Source organism: Montipora foliosa, chromosome 11 (assembly GCF_036669935.1).
Source record: "Montipora foliosa isolate CH-2021 chromosome 11, ASM3666993v2, whole genome shotgun sequence".
In the NCBI taxonomy this organism is placed as follows: domain Eukaryota; kingdom Metazoa; phylum Cnidaria; class Anthozoa; order Scleractinia; family Acroporidae; genus Montipora; species Montipora foliosa.
Genome location: NC_090879.1, coordinates 43,373,465 through 43,398,464, shown reverse-complemented (window position 1 = coordinate 43,398,464; position 25,000 = coordinate 43,373,465). Strand labels below are relative to the sequence as shown.

Sequence of the window (25,000 nt, the reverse complement as noted above, 5' to 3'; positions counted from 1 at the left end):
AACAAGTAAGGGGAAAGGGGGTCTCCCTGCCTTACATGTACACCTCGATTTATTTCAAAGCTAGCTGAGAGCATTCCATTGTTAATGTGGTACAGCTTGTTATGTTGCTATAAAAGGCTTCTACCCATCTTATAAGACTGGGTCAAAATCCAAAGACTTTTAAGCATTTGAACATAAAATTCCATTCCAGACCGTCAAAAGCTTTCTTGAAATCTATAAAAAGTAGCAATCCAGGAATATCATAAGTTTTTGTGTAATCCATTATGTCCAAAATTGCTCTTGCGGCTTCAACTATGTAACGACCTGGAACGTAACCAGTTGGTTACTAAGAATGATTTCCGGTAAAACTTTAACAATACGAGTCGCTAAAACTTTGGACGCAATTTTGCGTGATTTATTTTCTGTTTACAATTCTGTCGCCGGAAACCGCCTGTCTTTTTCAATAGCATAGTATAATACATTCATGGGCGAGGGAGATCTCGGCGAAAGTGTGCAGCAACCAAGATGGTAAGTACGCTTTCGTTTGTTTGTATATTTTTGTGTGTTGTGTGTCTGTGCTGTACTTCTTTTTCATAACTTAAATTATTCTTTTACTACTTTTGCATTTGTTTTGCTATTCAATCCATATTCAGGGCATATATCACCTATTAATATGACAATGATTAATCATTCTTGCAGTAAGAATGTATAATTCGGAAACTAAGCCTGAAAGCATCAAGTTGCTTTCCTTGAATGTTAGAGGCCTAAGCAACTTTCACAAGCGTAGGGCATTTTTTTGCTGGTGTAGGAAGTAAAAAGCCGACTTAATATTTTTACAGGAAACTCAGTCCACAACAGAACGACAGGATCAATGGCGAAAAGAGTGGGGCGCTTCTGTAGTACAAATGCTAGACTGAGGTGTTGCAATTCTCATAAAGAGTAGTTTGAACATTACTATTCAACAGGCTGAAATACGTTCGGATAGCAGGTTTATTGTTCTAAAAGCTGCTATTAACAATGCGATATACACAATTGCAAACATATATGGCCCAAACAAAGATGCCGATGTAATTTATCAAAATTATTAAGAAACAATGAATTTGGTAATGAGGGAAACATTATTATGGGTGGAGATTTTAATTGTCCTCTTGACATCACACTTGACAAAATGACCGATCCCACGAAAATATGAAGTTAATTCTACAGATGAATTGCAAAATGAATTCAGTTAACGTGACATTTGGCGCTTAAAAACCCAACATTGCAAAGCTTTACCTGGGGGCGCCGCTCACCTTTTGTATTTTGCCGTCTAGATTACTGGCTCATATCTGATAAATTACATGATTTGGTAACTAAGGTCGGAAAATTCACTGCCTGACGAGTGAATTCCACGTTAAATTTCACTTGAAAAGCCGATATCGCACGAATCACGATATCGGTTTTTCGCGTGAAATTTAACGTGGAATCTACTCATCAGGCAGTGAATTTTCCAAAAGAACCGTCATGTTGGTTTACAATCCGTTGTGCACCAATATGGCGGCCAGAAATTAACACGAACAGCTGGAATTCACTCAGCGATGAAAGCGCTTACTTTTGGCTCGTGAGATTAAATACATGTGTATGCACACATCTCCTAATGTACTTGAAACATTCAGACGACTGAGATTCAAAGGAATACACATTTTGTTCAACCAAATACCTTTATCATGGTGTCACGCAAGGTGGCAATTCGGAAATTCAAAATGCTGTATTTTCGAAACGTAAGACGGCTTGGCACTGGAAACTTCAAAAAAGATTTATTTCTAGGTCATCTTCAACTTTCTATTGATAAAAATTCAAAACACCCTGCGATTTTGATTTTGGAATTTGATGACGTCATTGTGAAAACCATCTATAATCATAAAAATCGGTTGTTTAAAAAACTCCTATTTTCCCCTAATTTACTAGCCAAGTTGTTATCGGACAATTCACTGACAATAAGCCAAGCACATTCAAAATTGTAGTCTAAATCAACCAATCACAACCTTGGTTTCAATCACCATGGAAACAGTGTAGAGACTCCTAAATCTTTCTTTTAGAGCGACATTAGACAATTTACGCCTCCTTTGTCAGTCTTTTAATGCAAATTTTCCATTTCTTTCCTAACTTGGCTCTTCTTCTTTTCTCGAAAATTGTAATTTTTACGATTCATTGGTAAGAGGACTTCGTCCAATTCGGTCTGTAATCATACTCGTGATAAACAAATCGGACTCCCGCTGTGCGATTTTCTTCGTCATTTAAGATAGAATTAAATTTCTTTTTACATACAGTTTGATTATAATTTAATGCTGTGGGAATTCCCGGTCTACTTAGGACCTCAGAGTACTCAATACATAGGTAAATAATGGCTAAAGCTCTCTTCTGTACACGCTCTAGATCAATGCATTAAATACATCCTGGGAGAATAATGAATTCAAATATTGGTGCGGCGTAGCTTAGAATTGATCTAATACAGGTACAATAGACCAATATACGTTCCTGGCATGGTCGCCTAGCTCGGTTTAACTGTACCAGAAGGTACAAGCGCTTTGAAGCCTTCTTAATTACATGGCTGTTGTGTTTATTCCAAGTAACGTCATTTGAAATTGTGACGCCTAGCAACTTAGGGCTAGTAACGAACTCCAGATTTTTGCCATTTACAATAATGGGTCGAAAATCGTCCTCTTTCTTGGCAAAAGAAATCCTAAACTGTTTGCATTTTTCACTATTTAGTTGAACTCTATTGCGTGATGACCACTTTACTACTCGGTCAGCTATAAGTTGGGAATTTCTTTGTTTTCCTTTATAAACGATCTCAGAGGTTCTTGTGTCATCAACATATTTCCACAATTCTGCATTTGAGTCATTGCCTACTTTTAGATCATTGATAAGAACGAGGAAAAGCCACGGACCTAATTTTATTCCTTGAGGGACTCCTGATGTTACTGATCCCGCGTTTGGAGAAACAACCCTTAGCGAGTTTGACGCGCTGGAAACGATGCGATAGGAAATCTACAATCCAGTTGACTAATGGGACGGGAATATCTAATTCACATAGTTTGATTACTAAGATCCTATGGTCAGTCAAATTGAAAGCTTTCCTGTAGTCAAACATTATAACTCTAGCAGTTGCTCTAATTCTATCTGTCCCCTTCTCCCAGTTGTGGATCATATGGATCAGCGCAAGGCACTGCGCCATACTGGTTTGTAACTAGCATCTTCAAAACCGCGGGATTTACACCTGGGGATTTAAATAATCACACACAACACAGTCCTCTGTAACTTTCGATAGACACGCTGTTGAGGAGATTGGTCTGAGATATTCCTTGAGATCTTCTACTTGCTTCCTCTTAGCAGAGGTGTAACATCCCCAAGTTTCCAAATGCGGGGTAAGCGCTGTTCGTTGAGCAATACGTTCATGATCTTACTCACTGGAAATGCAAGTAGTTTAGCATACTCTTTGAGTCGCAAATTGGGGATCTCATCAGGACCGCTTGCTTTAGTTGGATTTAATTTTGACAGCATTACTAGAACGCAAGACTCTGACACCTCTGGTAGAACTGGAAGTGCCTCGCACGGCAACTGGTCCAGAGGGTGTGGCAGACGATACTCCTCTAGTGATTCTAAAAGAGCTGCATTGATCACATCCACCAATTGCTAGGTCGATAGATCGTTCAACTCGTCTTTTATGGTGCTATGCAAGTTGCCCAAGTGAGACTGGGCCCCACACAAACGTTCCTCTAGCGCTTTGGATGCTCGTATCTTTCTTAGCATGTTCCACTTTGCTTTTATAGAAGTTTCTCTTGCACGCCTTCCTCTCGCGATTAACCATATTTCTGTAAAGTCTAAATTATGCCAACTGGACGCTATACTTGTGGAACGACTTTTGCCTCTTTTGCATAAGCGATTTGAGGTGGTCTGTCATCAAAGGGGCGTCAGACATATCGACATGGACAAATTTCAGAGGCATCATGAGGTCAAGGCCAGTTCGAATCCGTGCCTGCCTGTCCGTGCCTGAAAAGGCATGGTGTATAACACTTAGGTAACGCAAGTTTTTTTTCTTTTCTTTTTTTTTTTTGGCAGCGTAGTGCGACCTGTACGGGTCCGCAAATGATCCCAGAACCGCAAATGATTCCCAAGCTGTACCACAAATGATACCAGGACCGCAACTGATCCCCATATTGGACTTCAACTGATCCCGGAACGCAAATGCTCCCAATTTTGGACACCAAATGATCCCAGAAAGAAAGTTAGGAATGGCATGGAGCGTGGAATGGTCTGAATAGAGAATTAATGTGAAGAGCGCTTATTTTTTTTTAAATCACTTTAAATCATGGCTCAAACAGGTTTCTGCCTCATTAGAGTTTTCCAGAAAGACTGAATTTTGTTTCTTACAAAAGCTGTTATCAATAACTTGGACGCAATTCTAAACTGATTGTGACCAGGGACACGTTTTTCGAACCCTGCGAGCAGAGTGTCTTTCGATCTTCCTGAAACATTCCGGTCTGCCACTGAGCGGCCTCGATTCAGGGACATTTCGTATTGAGCATGCAAATGTATTCGGGTGTCAGTCATGTGAGACCAGTAACTTCAAAACCACGAAACGAAAACAAATAGTCTTTATATGGGAACAACTCTGGCAAACGCATGCAGGGTTCGAGAAAAGGGCCCCTGGTCACAATCAGTTTAGAATTTCGTCCAAGTTAGTTTTTGATGATTGTATCCGACAATTAAATGGGGCAAATTTATAACAGCTAAGTAAGAAACAAAATTTAGTCTTTCTGGAAAACTATAATGAGAAACCTGTGTGAGCCATGATTTAAAGTAATTTTAACAGAAATAAGCGCTCCAGTCACATTAATTCTCTATCCAGACCATTCCACGCTCCATGCCATTCCTAACTATTTTTCGGGATCATTTGCGGTCCAAAATTGGGATCAGTTGTGTTCCGGGATCATTTGAAGTCCAATATGGGGATCATTTGGGGTCCTGGTATCATTTGCGGTACAGTTTAGGGATCATTTGCGGTTGTGGGATCATTTGCGGTCCTGGGATCATTTGCGGACCCGTACAGATGTACCTGGCCCATGTAATCAAATGGAAAAGTGATTAAATTTGACATAAGGGCAAAGTAAAACGGATGACTTAGTTTAGTAGATGATTTCACGTACGTCTTTAATACTGAAGCACTCACTCATTTCAGGAGAAAGAAAGAATGGCTAATAAATGGCCTTCACTTCGAGGGAAACGAAATTTTCTCTTGGCTTTTTTTTTTTAATTTGCTTATTTGCAATAATGGCATTGAAATACAAAAACTACATGAAACACACTAAAAGGGAAAGAGAGCAAAAAAAAGTACATAGAAATTACTTACATCAACACACTTAATACTAATTTACAATATCATTGCTTACATATTTACATTATTAGCTTGTAATTATTAGTTAATTACATGTGAGAAGGGTAAGAGAGGTAATAATTGCTTGAAGTTAATCTTTCTATTTTCCATTGTGCTTTTAAATTATTTATAAATTGCGTACAATTAGGAGGCATCACATTAATTTTACAATGATATACATATTTCTTAATATACAGGATGAGAACTTCCAGTCGGCGTCTGAGGTTGTCATTTGTATGTAGGACGAGGGATATATTTCTCCATCACTAAGATTTATAAGAGTATTATGGGAAACATCGAGCCATGATAAGATTTCATGATAAAATTTAACATTTACAGGGCATCGTAAATTAGGGTAAACCGTTCTTATACTGATCACAAAGATCATCATTTCTGATTTTAAATTTCTTAACTTCTTTGTTGGTTACTAAAATTATAGAAAATTTTGTAACCAAATTCTCTTAATTTATTGTCCACCGTCGATTTATAGGTTGTACTGAATGACTGTTCCGAACTAGTGGCACAATAAGGAAAGAGGTTAGACCAGCGTTTAACGGCAATAGGCTCTATAGTTTTGCCTTCCTGAAATAAATTGTAGTAGTCCTTACATGATCAGAATTAATCTGGAACCTTCACTTATCATAAATGTTTATACCAATGAAGAGTCTCGAAAAATATGTTGTCGTATTCATTTCCAATGCTGATCTCAAATAAGGTCAAAAATATAGCTACCAAGATAAGACCATCTGCAACTTTATCCGTGGCATAGCAGTTCAAAACCACATATAAATCTCAGTTCAGAGAATGTTCTGACTGAATACAACCTGTCAACCTTGCGCGAGCCAATAATGCGTCAAAGCAAACATGTTACATCGGTAACTGGTAATCCGATCAGAAGTCATGCAACTTTTGTCTTCATTTTTAGTCGCACTGCTCTCAAATGCAAAACAAACAAGTTTCAGTTTATTCACAGTACATTTCAGTAGCCTTAGATCAAGTTTAAAACTGTTCATGAATTGGACTGTCACTTGGAGATTAAAGTGTATCCATAGTTTTTTTTTTTTTTTTTTGCAGTTTACCGCGCCACCATTAAAGAAAACTGATCCAAATAAACCGACAATGTAAGATATCCTTTATTCTTGGCTAGAAGAAAATGTGGAAATTCTTGCCTCCTGAATCGCTGCACAATAAATGAGATGTGAGATAAACAGCTGCATCGTTGGAAGGTTACATTCGCAATACAGTATATATCTCCTTAGTTTAATTCGAGGGATCATGTTCTATTTTATCAGTTTGGTGTAGTCGCTTTAATTGGATCAAGTAATTGCTCCTCAAAGGAACTCTCGATATCAACTTTTATTCGATGTCCTGTTAAGTGTGACATAGTTGTCGGAGCTAGATAACCTTGGTTGGTCGTGAATTGTCCCAGTTTCGAGGTAACTCAGTGGGAATAGCATTAACACTAATGATCAAAGGAGATGCTAGATTTCACAACAATAAACCTTTAGCTTGTGTTGCAATGATCTTCAATATGGCTTGGAAACGGATGGTGACAATGTTCTCGCCGACACAAGAAATAAAACAACGAACAAACGATTATTCAATGAAATGTATCAAACTTCACCGGCACCTATCAAAATATTTGTAATGCCCAAACTGTTGATAGTCCAGTAAAGTCTTTTGATAGTAACCAGAGGAGCAACCCGAGACGCGAGACGTAAGTGGGTGATTTAGGAAAATCTCTTCTTTCAGAATAGCAAAAAGCACGATCAAGAAATGACGCCAATGTTCTATTAATTCCGCTCCCTTTCCTTTCTAAAGAACTCTTGTGATAACTTTGATTCACCTCTGATGGTAACACTCGAGAAGAGCGTGGAAAAATGGATTCTTTGAATTGTAACATTTTAAGCTACCTTCACAACCTTTTTCAACCAGAGTGGAATCAAGTTTTGTCAGGTTAAAAGTTGCATAGCAATGAAGCGTTATTAGGCGTGAATACAATTTCTTGAATGCAATTATGTTTTTTCGTGTTATGAACAATGGTACTATCATTTGCCCTCGGAGATTATTAAGGTCTAACTTCACTTGTATTTTCAATTCAAAGAACGTGAGAAATAAATTAATCCTTAATTTCATCTCTAAGGCCCTCAAAGGGGTTTTGGGGAATATGAGAACATAGATAACTTCAACTGGGGAACAGGGGAGCAATGCCAAGATATTTTAAGAAACAAGGAAACAAAAGCAATTTTTGGGGATCAAAAAGCTGGGAACAAGTTTGAAAGTAATTTGGGGAGGTTTTTAAAATCGACAACACAAAGCTAAAGAATTTGCCCTCGGTCACGCGAATAAAACCTGTTAACCTTGTGCGAGCCAATCATGCGTCAAAGCAAACATGTTTATATCGGTAACTGGTAATACGATCAGAAGTCATAGAAAATAACTTTTGTAACATAGGACGGGGAGACCTACATATCCTGTGATGCATGATTTGAAGCGGAGAAAAGTGACTGCTTTGACCATTTACACAGTTTACGTAAGTTTGAAAGTAATTTGGGGAACAAGGAAACGCAAGCAAATATTTGAAGGGAACAAGGACCCTCCTTTCCCCCCCCCCCCCTTTAAATTTACTAACAATAATCAACGAAAAAGTGATTAAAACTGACATACGGTAAGGGCAAGCCCCAAACGCAAGACAGTAGTGGGTTCTTTCACGCACTTCTTAATTAAAGCACTCACTTGATTTCCCACATTTCTTCAAATCTGGATACTTTTAAACCAGGCGGCTTTTAAAGACTTTTAAATAATATATCTTAATCATTTTGAATCCCCTTCTGCGTAATCATTTATCAAAACATTTTTTTTTTTATGATATCACCCTTGTTGCCCCATAGAAAAGCCAAAAACATAGTGCTGCTCACGAAACACAACGTACCTTTCAGATCGGGTAGAAGACCAAGCGGGAGCCCATGATCAGGAGCTTGCCCCTTGCATACAAGCCCTAAGTACAATGGATTTATTCCTAATTTGTACTGTGCCAATAAATAGCAAAGATGTGCAAGCTCGAGGGTAAACCTGTGGCAAAGAGGGTAAATGCCACATTTGCTACCATATTTGCACCTTAGTGTAAACAGGGTTCAAACCCGGTATTTACCAGATTTCCTAAAGGTATGCAGCTGAGTAGGAATGTTTATTTATCATATTTGCACTGTGCAAATTTGGTGTGCATCCATTTTCTCGTCCGGTGAATATATGGCGGCCGAGGGCGGCCATCCAAATTTAAAAGTTGACATGAGTCGAGTTTGAGACGTTAAATTCAAAAAGTCAAAATCAAAAGTCGAAAGTAAATATCAAAAGTAAAATGTGAAAATCATGATGCCCTCCAGCGATGTAGAATTTGAGTTTGAGTTTGAAATCAAAAGCTCCTGCGAGCCAGATCATGGATGAATTGGATTAGAACTAGCAAGGGCTCCTTATGTCTATATCATGGTAAATAATGCGCATGCATAATTCTGTGGTGCCGTTCCCTGAGCGGACTGGATCTTGCAGTTATGCGCATAGGAGTAATAAGGAGTCATGTTATTTCATGGCAAAGACGAAATCATCAAATATATAGCATTGCATTGAATTGCACTGTACTGTTGTTTTTTAGGGTAAATTTAATATCAATAAATGAACTTGCCATTCAAAACTTATTACTGCAGTTATTTACAACTTAAATGTCTTTTGTTATTGAAAAAACTCTCACCTCAAGCAATATGTCACTAGTTTCACTGTCACACGACAAGAACGTTACATGAAAAAATCCAAGAAATTGGAATGTTGTAGGAGACAAATTTATGAACCATCTTTACAATTCTCAGGTTTGTGCAGTAAGTACATCTTTTCTGAGTTATTTGTCGAAGCGTTTCACTCATATCATAGACTTTTGTACGGTGCCGCCATGTTGTGGATGATATGTGGCGGCCGGTAGTAACAGAACATCTGAAGTTTATATTGCCATGAAAGCTCTTACTTTTCACTCGCGAGACAGTACACATGAGAAACGGTTCATCTGCGGAGAATAACGAGAGGCATTTTTTCAATCGAAACAAATTCGGATAGTCAAAATCCTGTATTTTCAAAAACAAAAAGGTTACGGAAGTGGTAACTTGTAAAAAGAATTATGTCTAGGTCGTCTCTAACCTCATATAAATAACAATGCAGAAGACCTAACGATTTCAGAATTTGGAAACGTCACGATGAAAACCATCTACTAGTGCGGAATCAAACAGTTTCCGATAAATAAATAAAGACTTGTAGAAAGTCTGTAATAAATGTTTAAACGAAGTCCATGCCGTGCAACACAATGAGATGCTTACCTAAGTTTGTAGATGATACAACATCCATTCCAGGTTACATTCTTTCCTCCGGTGGAAAAAAATCCGTTCAAATAAACCAAGGCGATTGATGATATTAGGCAATTTTTGGTCGCTCTCGTGAATTTAACGTTCATTTTTCGCACACTATCTTCGTAACGGTATTAACTTACCATTTTCTAACTCCACTACGTGACAAAGGCATATTTTGTTTCAGAAGAGAACCAAAAAGTGTTAGCGTTGCATCTTAGTTCACCAAAAATCAACGCCATTTCACTCGAAGACCCACCGAGCAAAAACAACTCCTTTCTTCTACTCCCTGAAACCTTACAAAGATAGAAACACAAGATCTCTAGGACAAAAGTACTACTTTCATTTTTTTTAATTTTGTTTGGCCGTTTAAGGCTATTTTCCTGTCTTCTTTCTAACTCGGAACGACTAAACAAACTGGTTCGCAAGAAACAGGTCGATTGGAGCATTCGTTCTTTGCAAAATAATGTTCACAATGGAGCACACAAGAACGAAGCAAGACCTAGAAATAACGTAGAAAATTCTCCTCACTTTTAAAGGTTTCCGTTCTCGAAGAAAAAGCATCTGTCTACTTTATCAAATACTTGAAGATGTGAGGTTTAATTTAATACTGTGTCAATCATCGCGGGCGAAAAGAAGTTCAAACTAAATGTTTGTTCTCAGCGTAATAACCGTCACCAAGTCCGAGTGGTCTAATCGCCGTAAGGTAGTTTCGAAATATTGAAAGACACAAAATGGTGGATTCAGAGCTTAATTCAGTATCCGTGGAGAATGCAAATAATAAAAAAAAAGACAGTCGACTGGTTTTAAGACGTGGTATGCCTACGGCATCTCATGTAATAACTAGATTAACTGGAATGGAGTGAGTGAGAGACATCGAGTCGTCCATGAGCTAAAAACCCACTTTCCACCATACATATGGATTATGGGCTTCTGGAAAAGCTAGAATTCGGATCCGGAACCGGAATAAAAACAAGAAAGGTCGATGGTATCCAGTTGTTTCATTTTAAGCAAACCCTTAGCTCAAACTTATATGCGCTGCGAAACAAGTTTTCAGGAGGAGTTTCAACGTGTAACACAAAAAGTCGAAACATGCCACAAAAGCGTGGCACATCAATTCATCTTATGCTTCCTTCACATGAACCTTATTAAACGGAAATGACATTAATTACTTTTAAGAGCGACCTTTCCATTTATGGCAAACTGGTTATGATAACTTTGGATCACCCCTTATGAAGCCACTAAGCAACAGTGTCGAAACTTCGGGTCTTTGGGTTGTCCCTTTTTAAGCTATATTCACAATTGTATGAACCAGAAAAGCATCAAGCTATGCAAGTCTGGTTATAAGTTGAAGTGTTAATGTGAGTAAATGTCATTTCGTGAACACAATCATGGTTTTTTTTTTTTTTTTTTTTTTGGGGGGGGGGGGGGGTGGATAAACACGTAACTTCATTCGCTCTCGAAGGCTATTTCGATTTGATTTCAATCGTATTTTCAAAGTTCTGAAAACAGTAATCTGTTCCAAAATAAAATGTGTTTTTTTTCAAAATAGGCATTCAAGTGTTAACTGCAGTCAGAGTAAAACTACATATCTCAACGGAAAATTATTTGTTTTAGAAAGGAAAACCTTTATTTCAACAATTAATTCAAGAAGTTAGTGTTATTTAAGTGAAATTAAGCATCAGCGGAGAATGCATCAAATCTGGGTGCTGATTATGTTCTTATGATACAAGCTTGCGCTGAGGCAAGCCTGTCAGGTAATGTGTTGGCTTAATATCTTCACCACGAAAAAATTTTGCGCGCTAACTATCCACTGAGTGCATTGAGGAAGATAAAGTCCTTAATTAATATATATATATAAGCCCCATGATCAGAATTTATATGAAACGGTCACTTATCACAGTGTTCATACCAAGGAAGACTCACGAAAATCAGCTACATACCCATATCTGTTAAATCCATTGTCGTATACATTTGCAATGCTGATCTCAAATAGGGTCAAAAATATAGCTACCAAGATAAGACCATCTGCAACTTTATCCGTCGCATAGCTTTGTGACATACGCTTTTGTACCATCCTCTAATATCAGTTCAAAACCACATATAAATCTCCGTTCAGAGAATGTTCTGGCTGTAGACAGGATCGCGGCAAACTGACTGAGCCTTCTGTGAAGAGATTTTGAGGTTTTTAAAGTCGACGACACAAAGCCAAAGAATTTACCCGCGGCGGCGAGAATAGAACCTGTCAACCTTGCGCGAGCCAATCATGCGTCAAAGCAAACATGTTTACATCGGTAACTGGTAATCCGATCAGAAGTCAGACAACTTTTGTCTTCATTTTAGTCGCACTGCTCTCAAATGCAAAACAAACAAGTTTCAGTTTATTCTCAGAACATTTCCGTAGCCTTAGATCAAGTTTAAAACTGTTCATGAATTGGACTGTCACTTGGAGATTAAAGTGTATCCATAGTTTTTTTTTTTTTTTTTTGCAGTTCACCGCGCCACCATTAAAGAAAACTGATCCAAGTAAACCGACAATGTAAGATATCCTCTATTCTTGGCTAGAAGAAAATGTGGAAATTCTTGCCTCCTGAATCGCTGCACAATAAATGAGATGTGAGATAAACAGCTGCATCGTTCGAAGGTTACATTCGCAATACATTTTACAAGTCCTTAGTTTAAGTGTCATTGTCTGAGAAAGTGTTCCAGGGGCCAAAAGTTGTGGTAAACCGATTTGGCTGAAACTTGGCACAGAAGTTGGGTATAATGAGATATTTTAAAAGCCACTTTGGCTCACTTCTCATTTTACAAGTCCTTAGTTTAAGTGTCATTGTCTGAGAAAGTGTTCCAGGGGCCAAAAGTTGGGGTAAACCGATTTGGCTGAAACTTGGCACAGAAGTTGGGTATAAACCACTTTGGCTCACTTCTCTGAGTTTTAGTTTTGGAGTTACAGGTGGGGGGTGGGTCTCATTTTTTGCCCTTTGAGCACCAACAATCCAGCCTTCCAGGGGGCATTTTGAAAATGTGATAAGACCCCACTGGTAAGTTGTGCTGCCAAATGAATTTGGCCATGAACTCTACTATAATAGAGCTTTCAGTTCATGCATGTAACTTTGTCCTCAAGGTATTGCACAGAGAGGAGCCTAGGGCTAGAATTTGGCCAAAATTGATGTTAAAATTACAACCCAAAATAGCCATTTTTCAAAATTTCACTATATTCACCTGCCTTCTTGCATAACTTCCAAACCTATACCACTGTTTACTTTAGTCACGCATTTATCAAAATCAGTTGAGAAAAATTTGGCTTGTTATGGTTTATTGAATGTTTGGAAAAAACACTTAATGTCCCTCTAAGGCGATGCAAAATGGAATTTTGAACCTAATTCAGGCCATAAACAAACCAAATTGTCGACAAAAGCCCTTATTCCGTATTTGGTAAGTGAAAATGAATTGTCAAAGCCAAATCAGTTTCGTTGTTTAGAAATAACACCGATTCTTACCTTAAAATTGATCTAAAACGGGCCTCTGATTAGCGCAACAAACACATAATTTAGCGAATCAAAGGTGATTTTATTCTTTGAAAACCTAGTAACCACCATAGAACACAACTGATGATGTTCTGATGTACATATAACAATCTTTTTACAACATGCTTAAATTTTTCTTTGATTTATAGTCAGTTTCACGTCATATTTCCAAGCATTACTCCAAGCATGGAAAGTCTCCATATTTTGTCAGGCCCTTTTTTTTTACCAGATAAATTTAGCTTATCAAAAGGTTCGTTAACATGTAATCTTCGTCTGACCTTGTAACAGCCTGAATAGTTGTTTGAAATACCCATCAGTGAAGGAACATGACCATACATACGTAGATTACACAGACATATACGAGCTTCCGTGAGCAGTATCGAGGTGAACTGTGATTGTTTAGCAGAGCTTTATTGGATCTTGTGGAAGCGTTGAACTTTACACTTGAACGTGATCTGAATTAAATTGAACTTGATCTGAACTGAACGAATTTCCGGAACTACTAAAATCTCCAACAACAAATACTAACAACAAAGCTAACAACAACGGTTCTTAAATAGGTTTTAACTATGTGGTCTAGAATATTCCTTGAGTCTATTTTAAGCAAATTAATCATGGCATTACTAATACTTATTTTTAGGATTCTAGAACTTTCCATGATCTGTCACTTATAAATATACATCAGCACAATCTAGAACTTTCCAGGAAAACAACAATAATTATGTAACGTTTTATAGAACATTCCAGAACTCTTCAGAACATTTCTCCCCTTCCAAAATGGCCTATAAGGTCATTTTCCTAACTGCACAATAGTATGAACTTCCGAAACTGATCATTGTAAACAGACAATAGAAATGTTGATGTATTATGCTTTACACTCAAGTGGGCAAAGCTTTACAATAGGTCTCCGTAGAATTGAACCCTTCACTCTAACGTCTGCTGTGCGAACGTGTCCATCAGGTCCAGGAAAGACTTGAACTATCCTTCCCAACGGCCATTTTCCACGTGGTGTATCGGTTGACAACACCAATACAAGATCGCCTACTTCTAAGTCACGCTTTTCTTTTCCCCATTTCTTTCTTGGGCTCAAGGATGGTAACCATTCTCTTAACCACCTCTTCCAAAACTGACGAACAATTTCTTGAACATGTCGCCACCTCACTCTGGGGTTAAATTGCTCAACATCTACAGATTCTGGAGCAAACTGACCTCCAACTTGGTTAAACAAAAAATGGTTTGGTGTGAGTGGTTCCGCATCATCCACATTTGAACTCTGGTAAGTAATAGGTCGAGAGTTCATCAGCCCTTCGGCACCCACAATCGCAGTCATCAGCTCTTCGTCTGTTAGATCTGCCTTATTCATTACATGAAACATGGCTCGCTTGGCTGCTTTGATAAGTATTTCATGCACGCCATTGAAATGCGGTGCTGATGGCGGATTAAATTTCCAAACCACACCTCTGTTCACTGTCGATTCTTGCACTTTCGTCTTGACAAGGGCGTTCACTAATTCGCGCAATTCTTTTTCGGCTCCTACAAAATTTGTGCCATTATCGGAGATTACTTGAACTGGGAATCCTCTTCGTGAGGTCATTCTGTAGAATGCATTGAGAAATGAATCTGTGTCCAAACCATATGCCATCTCTAGGTGCACTGCTCTGGTGTTCATGCATGCAAAAAGACATAGATAGCGTTTGAATCCAGCTTTTCCTCTTCCTTGCTTTGTTAGGAATGGACCAGCAAAATCAACTGAAATGTTGGTGAATGCTCGAAGTGACATTTCTGCTCTCACTGCAGGGAGTGGAGCCATAACCTGGGAAGCGGGCTGAACTTTTCTTCTTCGGCAAACCATGCATGCTCTTTCGCAATCACAAATCTCTTCTCGAGCTCCAGGAATCCAAAACCTAGCAGATAACATTGCTAAAACCTGATTTGTCCCTGAGTGATTGCTGTCTTTATGTAGGCGTTCAATGATTAGTCTCGTTACTTGATGCTTTCTTGGAAGGATAATAGGGTGTCGAGCCTCCCAGGAAATATGTTCTGCCAATCGCAAACGGCTATTACCATGTAATAGCCCATCACTTCCTAAAATGGGAGAGATTGGTAAAATCTTTGATCGTGTAGGTAAAGCTTCTCTTTTGCGAGCTCGTGAGAACTCCTCAGGGTAGGACTCCTGTTGTACTTGACGAAGAACCATAACCTCAACATCATTGATCTCCTCTACTGTTAAGGGGCCTTGAAGTTTTGCCACCTTTGAGCTGTTTTGAACAAAACGAACAACGTAGGCCAAAACACGAAGAAATTTAAACCAGTCTGAAAATCGCTCTGGATCAAGTCTTGTGTCTTTCCACTTCAATTTGGGCATGGCTACTTCTCCTTCAGAAGAGTTAAGAAGTGTGACCCTGTACTTTAGTTTCTTCTCCACGTTATCTGAACAGAGACTGGGCAGGGGCACTTGGGGCCACATTTGCTCTGGCTGACTCAAATACTCAGGACCATTCCACCAGGTCTGGTCGTTGACCAATGAATCTGCTGGCATTCCCCTACTCAATTTGTCGGCAGGATTAACTTTGGTTGGTGCATAGCGCCACTGCGCAGGATCAGTTTTGGTCTGTATTTCCCCAACCATGTTTGAGACAAATGGCTTGAACTGACGGGAATGTCCACGTACCCAATGCAAAACATCCAGACTGTCAGACCAGAAGACCCACTTATCCTTTGGAAGACTGAGCGTCTGCCCCACTGTTTCGGCGATTCGTAAGCCAACAATAGCTGCCATCAGTTCTAGTCGGGGAACACTAATGGATTTCAGCGGTGTAACCTTTGCCTTTGACATCACAAAACGAACTGTTGTACTTCCTGACTGATACTCGTGTCTCAGGTAAGCTACTGCACCATATGCCTCCTGTGATGCATCTGTAAATATATGCAGTTGTGAATCTATGACTTGTTCAGACTTCTTCAGAGATCTTGGTACCTTGACCCCAGACAAATCTGGAAGCTCTCTAAACCATGTCGATGCTGCCTTGGCAAGATTAACTGGTAGCTTTTGATCCCAGGTTAGGCCAGCAGTCCACATTGCTTGCAATATCATGCGAGCTCTGATGGTAAATGGCGATACTAGTCCCAAGGGGTCAAAAAATGTTGATGTCCGACTCAAAAAGCTTCTCTTTGTCCAGTTAAAGCCATCTGGTGATGGGTGCACCACAAAAGTAAACTGATCTGAGTTTGACTCCCAGGAAATCCCTAGAGTTTTAATGACTGGCAAGACTTGTGCTTCAAGATCCAAATTTGCGACACAATGATCCTTTGGTATCACTTTCAGAACCTCTTCACTGTTAGAGAGCCATTTCTTTGGTGTCATACCAGCTCGCTTCCAAAGCGTAGTGAGATCATGGTGCAGCCTGATAGCTTCTTCAACTGTCTCCACAGAATCTAGGCTGTCGTCCATGTAGGTACTTTCGCATACAGTTTCTGCTGCTCTGGGGAATTCATCGGAGTTTAACTTGGCATTGTGCTGAGCCACCAATTGAGCCAGATAAGGCGATGCATTGACTCCGAACACGACTCGAGTAAACTCGTACATTTTGGGTGGATCATTCTTGTTCATGTCTCGCCACAGAAATCTATGAACTGATCTGTCAGCTGGCTGCAGATGAACTTGAAGATACATCTCTGTAATGTCGCATACTAGAGCTATTGGTGATCGTCTAAACCTGACTAGAACATTGATGAGATCATTTTGCAATTTGGGCCCTTGGTGGAGAACATCATTTAGTGACACCCCTTTATACTTGGCCGATGCGTCGAATACAGGTCTCACTTTGCTTGTACTCTTGTCTTGTCTGACAACAGGAAAGTGGGGAAGGTCCCAGACCTTAGTTACTTGTTCCTTCTCAGACTGAACTTCACAAATATATCCCTTTCTCTCATATCTATTGATTACCTCTTGATAAGCTGCTGCTATCTCAGGCTGCTTTGCCAATTTACGCTCTGTACTCTCTAAACGAGTTAAAGCCATGGTGTAGTTGTCTTCAAGGGATGGGGCAACAGATTTCCAGGGCAGTCCCACCACGTATCTTTCGGAAGTTTGTTTGAGGGTGGCCAGAACAGTTTTCTCAGCTTCCTTGTCTTGAGGACGAGCCAGTGAACATGATTGATGTTCCTCAATCTCCCACATCTGCTTTATCAAAGCGTCTGGTTGTCTTTCCTCCCCAATAAAGAATGACATGTGATTAACTTCATTTTCTGAATTTTCCTGGAATAAGCCAATACTTGTCCATCCAAGAGGAGTTAACCTTGCAATGGGTTCACCAGGGTTGCCTTTAACTTCCTTTAATGAGCAATGTAGATCTGACAGGTCCAACCCTATTAACATGTCAATAATGGGACGTCTGCCCAGTGATGGAAACCTTATTCCTTTCAGATGCGACCAGTTCTTCTTTTCCACCACCCAGTTTATGGCGCGCATATTACCAGTAACGCGTTTTGTTGTCTGGGCTGCAACCTCTTTTTTCACACGACCATCGCAGCTCTCTAGCTCAAATTTAACTGATCGGCTTCTAAGCTGGGCTGTAGTGTCATTCAGGAGTCGGACATTCAATGAAACTGGCTCACCTTCCAACCCTAGGCAATCTGCAACATCCTCATTTACATAAGTTCTAGTACTTCCATCATCCAGCAAAGCATTAACGCGCATTGACTTACTTCCATTCTTCAGAATGACTGGGACGGTCCTCAATGGGAGATATTCTTTGCTTTTAGAGAGCGAAGCCACAAATGTTTCTGCTCCAGGCTCCCCTTCCATGGAATTACTTGTGAGTGCGAAACTGTCGTTACGGACTATTTCAGATTTTGGTTCTTCCATGGTGTTCTGATCTTTTGAGACGCCCATGGCAACTCTCTTGTGAGCTTGGTTGTGTAGCAAGTGATGGTGGTTGGAACGACATCCATCAATTGAACAAGACCTGCTTCTCCTGCAGGTTGTACTTCTATGATAGCTTGATAAGCAGCAGAAACAAACACGAAATTCTCTTGCTTTGTCCCACCTTTTTTCCACTGGTAAGGCTTTAAATTGGCTACACTGCCACAGACCATGCTCCTTTGAGCAGAGCTTACGTCTTTCAGGAAAGTTTTTATTCTTAACTGACACTTGGGAGACTGCCAATGTGCGGCCTCCAGAGAGGGCTCTTGTCTTCTGTTGTCCCAATCCTTTGACTGTTTCTAATGCAAGCATCCAGCTTTCAGCTTCATCATTGACAAAGTCATGCAAGTTTTTAACGTTGCCCTCTAAATGTTTCTCCCTTAACCAATCCTGGTACTTCAATATCAACTGCTCATTTAGCTTTCGGAGGAGTGAGACATACAGTGAACCTGCCCCTAATTCACCCTCTTGTCCAGCATCACATAACTTCACAATGAGTGTATCTAATAACTCTGCAAAATGTTCAAGGTCATTTGCATTTCCCTCACGTACTCCACGAAACTTGTCCAGTTCTTCTAGCCTCATTGTGAGTTCTCTTCTCTTTCCGCCATACTTTCGCACTAGTCTTGCTATAGCTACATCATATGCAGCAGCAGAATAACCCAGATTTTGAATAGTGCACAGCGCCTCTCCCTCAAGACAACTGTACAATCTCAGCAGTTTTTGCTCTGGTGGTACCTTGTTGTGTCTCCCTATTATCTGATGGAACCCAGCATACCATGCCTCAAATGATCGCTTGTCTCCCTTGAACTTTGGTATTGGTAATCTTGTTAGACCTTTGAATGGATCTGCATCATTTGAAGCTGAACTTGTTTGAAGGGCTCCTTGTTCTGCACTCACTAACGTTAAAGGAACAGTCTCGATATTAGCAGCAGTTGATACCTTCGGAGTTGAACTCTTGAATTCTTCCAATCTTCTCCCTTGACCAAAGGCTGGCTGTGAATTTCTGTCAATGTTTGGGGTCATCCCTCCAGATTGTTCAGGTAAGGGCTCTGTTTGACTCAACTGAATTGGCATTTCAGGGGGATAACCCTTAGTAGTTGTGAGCTTCTGGTAAATATCCTTCTGTTGTTGTCCAATATCTGCTATGGAATTCTCCAACTGTGAAATCGATTTTTCTATCTGTTGATCCAAACCAGTTCGAGAGGGCTTTCTTTCTTTCAAGATCCTCGGTTCATCCTCATAGTGACGTGCATGCTGACGTGCTTGTTCATTTCGAAGAACTTCCTCATATTCAATGACCAATTGAGTTGTTTCCTGAACAAGAGAACTCACTTGAGTAAATTCACCTTGCAATCTTGCTTGTTTATCAACTTCTTTGTACACTTCCCACTGTTCATGTAAATCATTACAAATTTCTCTAAACTCCTGGAACGCGTCTAACATCTTGTTGTATAACAGCTTCACTTTCTTTTCGTCAATACGTTTGTCCTCAATTCCACTGATGAGTTCATCTCTCATGTCATAAATAAAACTTCGCAACTTGTTCTTCTGATTTCGTAAGCCACTCATCTTGTTGAACCTCGCTCTGCTACCAATGTTTAGCAGAGTTTTATTGGATCTTGTGGAAGCGTTGAACTTTACACTTGAACGTGATCTGAATTAAATTGAACTTGATCTGAACTGAACGAATTTCCGGAACTACTAAAATCTCCAACAACAAATACTAACAACAACGGTTCTTAAATAGGTTTTAACTATGTGGTCTAGAATATTCCTTGAGTCTATTTTAAGCAAATTAATCACGGCATTACTAATACTTATTTTTAGGATTCTAGAACTTTCCATGATCTGTCACTTATAAATATACATCAGCACAATCTAGAACTTTCCAGGAAAACAACAATAATTATGTAAAGGTTTTATAGAACATTCCAGAACTCTTCAGAACAGTGATTTTCCGAGTCCTTTAGAAAAAAATGAAACCATCCATCCACGGTTAGGAGAGCTGGATAACAAAAAGCTTGTTTTGCGTTTATAAAGAAAATAACCCAAACAAAGCCTTGCATTGAGATGATGCACTTGTTACTACATCAAGCTAGCTGGCCCGCCATTTTGGACTTGAAGAGTGTGGGGACTGGACCGAGTTCCCGTCCAATCCTTCTCCCGTTTCGCGGGATTTTTTTCTGTTTTTCATCAGGCGTGTTCGTAATTCTAGAAAATGATCTGTTTCAGGATAATTTTCGATGGCACTTTATTCCCTTGAAGGGGTAAATGACCAGTGCAGTGTCACGTCATGGGCTGTGCAAGAAACAGGAATGCTTCCTTTGTTGTCTTGCGATAGTGACATGATTGCATGATTAAAGCGCAAGTAGAAGAGTTCAGGTGTGTCCGGGGACGAAGAGGAAGAACTGGTGATGCCAAAGCTACAGGTGCTTCAAAAGATCAGTAAGGGATCATATACGCTCACAAATGATTTTTATCGCAGTTTACGAGACTCTTTTGCTTGAAGAAAGATAATAATACAGAATTTACGATGTTGTCGTCTCAAATTGTTTGTTCACATAGTTGATTGATTCCCATGTTAATTTCCTGGGTCCTCGGTACGAAGAGCACTAAACATTCAACAAACTCATCGCAGCAATATCTTTATATATATATATAAAATAACAATAACAACAATATAAATAACTTGAAGGCTGATTCTTGTCTGCTCAAGCTGTTTGTTTACATCCAGCTTGTCACGTTTGGCAATGCACAATTCGAGCGAGCTTCCATTGACACTCCACCGGTCTCCTTTATTTGCCTTTTTCGTCGAAGACAAGTCAACTTAGAATAGGCTTAGCTACATAATTCCGCAGAAATTGTTTTGGGAATTTTAGGCACGAAAAAGAATTTTAGAAATTCTCAAGAATATTAGAAAAAAATTGATAAATACTAGAACTTAAATAGCAGTATATATAGCGGAATACTGAACAGCAACATTTCACAGGCAGAAACGTTGAAAAAGCGTTTTTATTTTTCTGTGTTTCTACTAACCAAGAGAGGGCTCAGTCCACCCACATGCTACAACAGTGTCTAGGGTACTGTTCACTGAGCACAACAAATCAGCAGTTTTTAGAGTCATCTACACTACAACTAATCAGCGGTTATTCACCAAAAGAGGCCCTCGCTATCAAAAAAGAATAAAAATTTTATGATTTTTTTTTAGGGAAAGATAACACTCTTATTTAGGTATATTTTTTCATCATTCTTTTAATTGAATAGTTAACATTATTTTATACAATTTTTTAATTAAATAATGAAACAATTTTTTCTACAAATGTACACAAATCTTCCGTGCTGTTCCAGAACGATTCAGAGTCAGTTCCCATTCAAGTGCGACATGTGTGTGTTCATTGCCTATGCATCATTCCAAGCAAATCCAGTAATATCAACTAATTCGGTCGATTTTGCGACAACGTTTTAGTGACATTTTCTCCCTGAAAATGTCAATTTCGTCCAAAACTTAGATGCAGCATGTTTGCAAAGATCTTTGACGAAAAGGGTAAGTAATGGAAACCGGTAACTGAATTGTGCATTGCATGATAAGCGTGTGCACGTGATAAGCTTAATGTAAACAAGCAGCTCGAGCAGACAAAAAACAGCCTTCAAGTTATTCTTATCGTACTTTCTTATCGTTTTTTTGTTTTTTTTCTTGGACAAATCTGCTGACTGTTTAGTGCTCTTCCTAAGGACCCAGGATATTAACATGGGAATCAATCATCCATAAACAAATAATTTGAGACTACAATATCGTAAATTACATATCGTCCTCTCTAAATCTCTCTTCAGTCAGAAGAGTCCTCTAGATCACGAGAAATGTCATTAATAAGCGTATATGATCCCTAACTGATATTTTGAAGCACCTGTAGCTTTGGCATCACCAGTCCTTCCTCTTCGTCCCCGGACACACCTGAGACAACAAAGGAAGCATTCCTGTTTCTTGCACAGCCCATGACGTGACACTGCACTGGTCATTAGCAAAACAAGCTTTTTGTTATCCAGCTCTCCTAACCGTGGATGGATGGTTTCATTTTGTCAGCTCTAAAGGACTCGGAAAATCACAGTTCACCTCGATACTGCTCACTGAAGCTCGTATATGTCTGTGTAATCTACGTATGTATGGTCATGTTCCTTCACTGATGGGTATTTAAAACAACTATTCAGGCTGTTACAAGGTCAGACGAAGATTACATGTTAACGAACCTTTTGATAAGCTAAATTTATCTGGTAAAAAAAATGGGCCTGACAAAATATGGAGACTTTCCATGCTTGGAGTAATGCTTGGAAATATGACGTGAAACTGACTATAAATCAAAGAAAAATTTAAGCATGTTGTAAAAAGATTGTTATATGTACATCAGAACATCATCATTTGTGTTCTATGGTGGTTACTAGGTTTTCAAAGAATAAAATCACCTTTGATTCGCTAAATTTTGTGTTTGTTGCGCTAATCAGAGGCCCGTTTTAGATCGATTTTAAGGTAAGAATCGGTGTTATTTCTAAACAACGAAACTGATTTGGCTTTGACAATTCATTTTCACTTACCAAATACGGAATAAGGGCTTTTGTCGACAATTTGGTTTGTTTATGGCCTGAATTAGGTTCAAAATTCCATTTTGCATCGCCTTAGAGGGGCATTAAGTGTTTTTTTCAAACATTCAATAAACCATAGCAAGCCAAATTTTTCTCAACTGATTTTGATAACTGCGTGACTAAAGTAAACAGTGGTATAGGTTTGGAAGTTATGCAAGAAGGCAGGTGAATGTAGTGAAATTTTGAAAAATGGCTATTTTGGGTTGTAATTTTAACATCAATTTTGGCCAAATTCTAGCCCTAGGCTCCTCTCTGTGCAATACCTTGAGGACAAAGTTACATGCATGAACTGAAAGCTCTATTATAGTAGAGTTCATGGCCAAATTCATTTGGCAGCACAACTTACCAGTGGGGTCTTATCACATTTTCAAAATGTCCCCTGGAAGGCTGGATTGTTGGTGCTCAAAGGGCAGAAATGAGACCCCCCACCTGTAACTCCAAATCTAAAACTCAGAGAAATGAGCCAAAGTGGCTTATACCCAACTTCTGTGCCACGTTTCAGCCAAATCGGTTTACCCCAACTTTTGGTCCCTGGAACACTTTCTCAGACAATGACACTTAAACTAATGACTTGTAAAATGAGAAGTGAGCCAAAGTGGCTTTTAAAATATCTCATTATACCCAACTTCTGTGCCAAGTTTCAGGCAAATCGGTTTACCACAACTTTTGGCCCCTGGAACACTTTCTCAGACAATGACATTTAATTTGAGGGATCATGTTCTCTATTATCATTTTGCTGCTACTCAGTGGGAATAGCATTAACACTAATGATCAAAGGAGATGCTAGATTTCACAACAATAAACCTTTAGCTTGTGTTGCAATGATCTTCAATATGGCTTGGAAACGGATGGTGACAATGTTCTCGCCGACACAAGAAATAAAACAACGAACAAACGATTATTCAATGAAATTTATCAAACTTCATCGGCACCTATCAAAATATTTGTAATGCCCAAACTGTTGACAGTCCAGTAAAGTCTTTTGATAGTAACCAGAGGAGCAACCCGAGACGCGAGACGTATGTGGGTGATTTAGAAAAATCTCTTCTTTCAGAATAGCAAAAAGCACGATCAAGAAATGACGCCAATGTTCTATTAATTCCGCTCCCTTTCCTTTCTAAAGAACTCTTGTGATAACTTTGATTCACCTCTGATGGTACCACTCGAGAAGAGCGTGGAAAAATGGATTCTTTGAATTGTAACATTTTAAGCTACCTTCACAACCTTTTTCAACCAGAGTGGAATCAAGTTTTGTCAGGTTAAACGTTGCATAGCAATGAAGCGTTATTAGGCGTGAATACAATTTCTTGAATGCAATCATGTTTTTTCGTGTTATGAACAATGGTACTATCATTTGCCCTCGGAGATTATTAAGGTTTAACTTCACTTGTATTTTCAATTCAAAGAACGTGAGAAATAAATTAATCCTTAATTTCATCTCTAAGGCCCTCAAAGGGGTTTTGGGGAATATGAGAACATAGATAACTTCAACTGGGGAACAGGGGAGCAATGCCAAGATATTTTAAGAAACAAGGAAACAAAAGCAATTTTTGGGGATCAAAAAGCTGGGAACAAGTTTGAAAGTAATTTGGGGAGGTTTTTAAAATCGACAACACAAAGCTAAAGAATTTGCCCTCGGTCACGCGAATAAAACCTGTTAAAATTGTGCGAGCCAATCATGCGTCAAAGCAAACATGTTTATATCGGTAACTGGTAATACGATCAGAAGTCATAGAAAATAACTTTTGTAACATAGGACGGGGAGACCTACATATCCTGTGATGCATGATTTGAAGCGGAGAAAAGCGAGTGCTTTGACCATTTACACAGTTTACGTAAGTTTGAAAGTAATTTGGGGAACAAGGAAACGCAAGCAAATATTTGAAGGGAACAAGGACCCTCCCTTCCTCGCCCCCCCTTAAATTTACTAACAATAATCAACGAAAAAGTGATTAAAACTGACATACGGTAAGGGCAAGCCCCAAACGCAAGACCGTAGTGGGTTCCTTCACGCACTTCTTAATTAAAGCACTCACTTGATCTGCCACAGTTCTCCAAATCTGGATACTTTTAAACCAGGCGGCTTTTAAAGACTCTTAAACAATATATCTTAATCATTTTGAATCCCCTT

At 39.2% G+C, this 25,000-nt stretch overlaps 2 protein-coding genes and 1 long non-coding RNA gene across 3 annotated transcripts in view; 1 reads left to right on the top strand and 2 right to left on the bottom strand.

Annotated features, from left to right (window-relative positions):
- The window catches only part of LOC137974654 (uncharacterized), a 148,053-nt gene extending 135,531 nt beyond the window's left edge, over nt 1–12,522 (bottom strand). Inside the window, exon 1 of the mRNA XM_068821576.1 lies at nt 11,724–12,522. Within this exon, the coding sequence (XP_068677677.1) occupies nt 11,724–11,857 (134 nt within the window). The 5' untranslated portion in view covers nt 11,858–12,522. The remainder of the gene's footprint in view (nt 1–11,723) is intronic.
- Nucleotides 12,523–14,172: 1,650 nt separating this feature from the next.
- On the bottom strand, nt 14,173–19,677 carry LOC137977167 (uncharacterized). The gene has a single exon (XM_068824438.1). The coding sequence runs from the start codon at nt 19,675–19,677 to the stop codon at nt 14,173–14,175; it is 5,505 nt and encodes a 1,834-aa protein (XP_068680539.1).
- Nucleotides 19,678–24,629: 4,952 nt separating this feature from the next.
- Nucleotides 24,630–25,000, top strand: part of LOC137975523 (uncharacterized) — an 18,116-nt gene continuing 17,745 nt past the window's right edge. Inside the window, exon 1 of the long non-coding RNA XR_011117581.1 lies at nt 24,630–24,704. This is a non-coding gene — a long non-coding RNA (uncharacterized lncRNA). The remainder of the gene's footprint in view (nt 24,705–25,000) is intronic.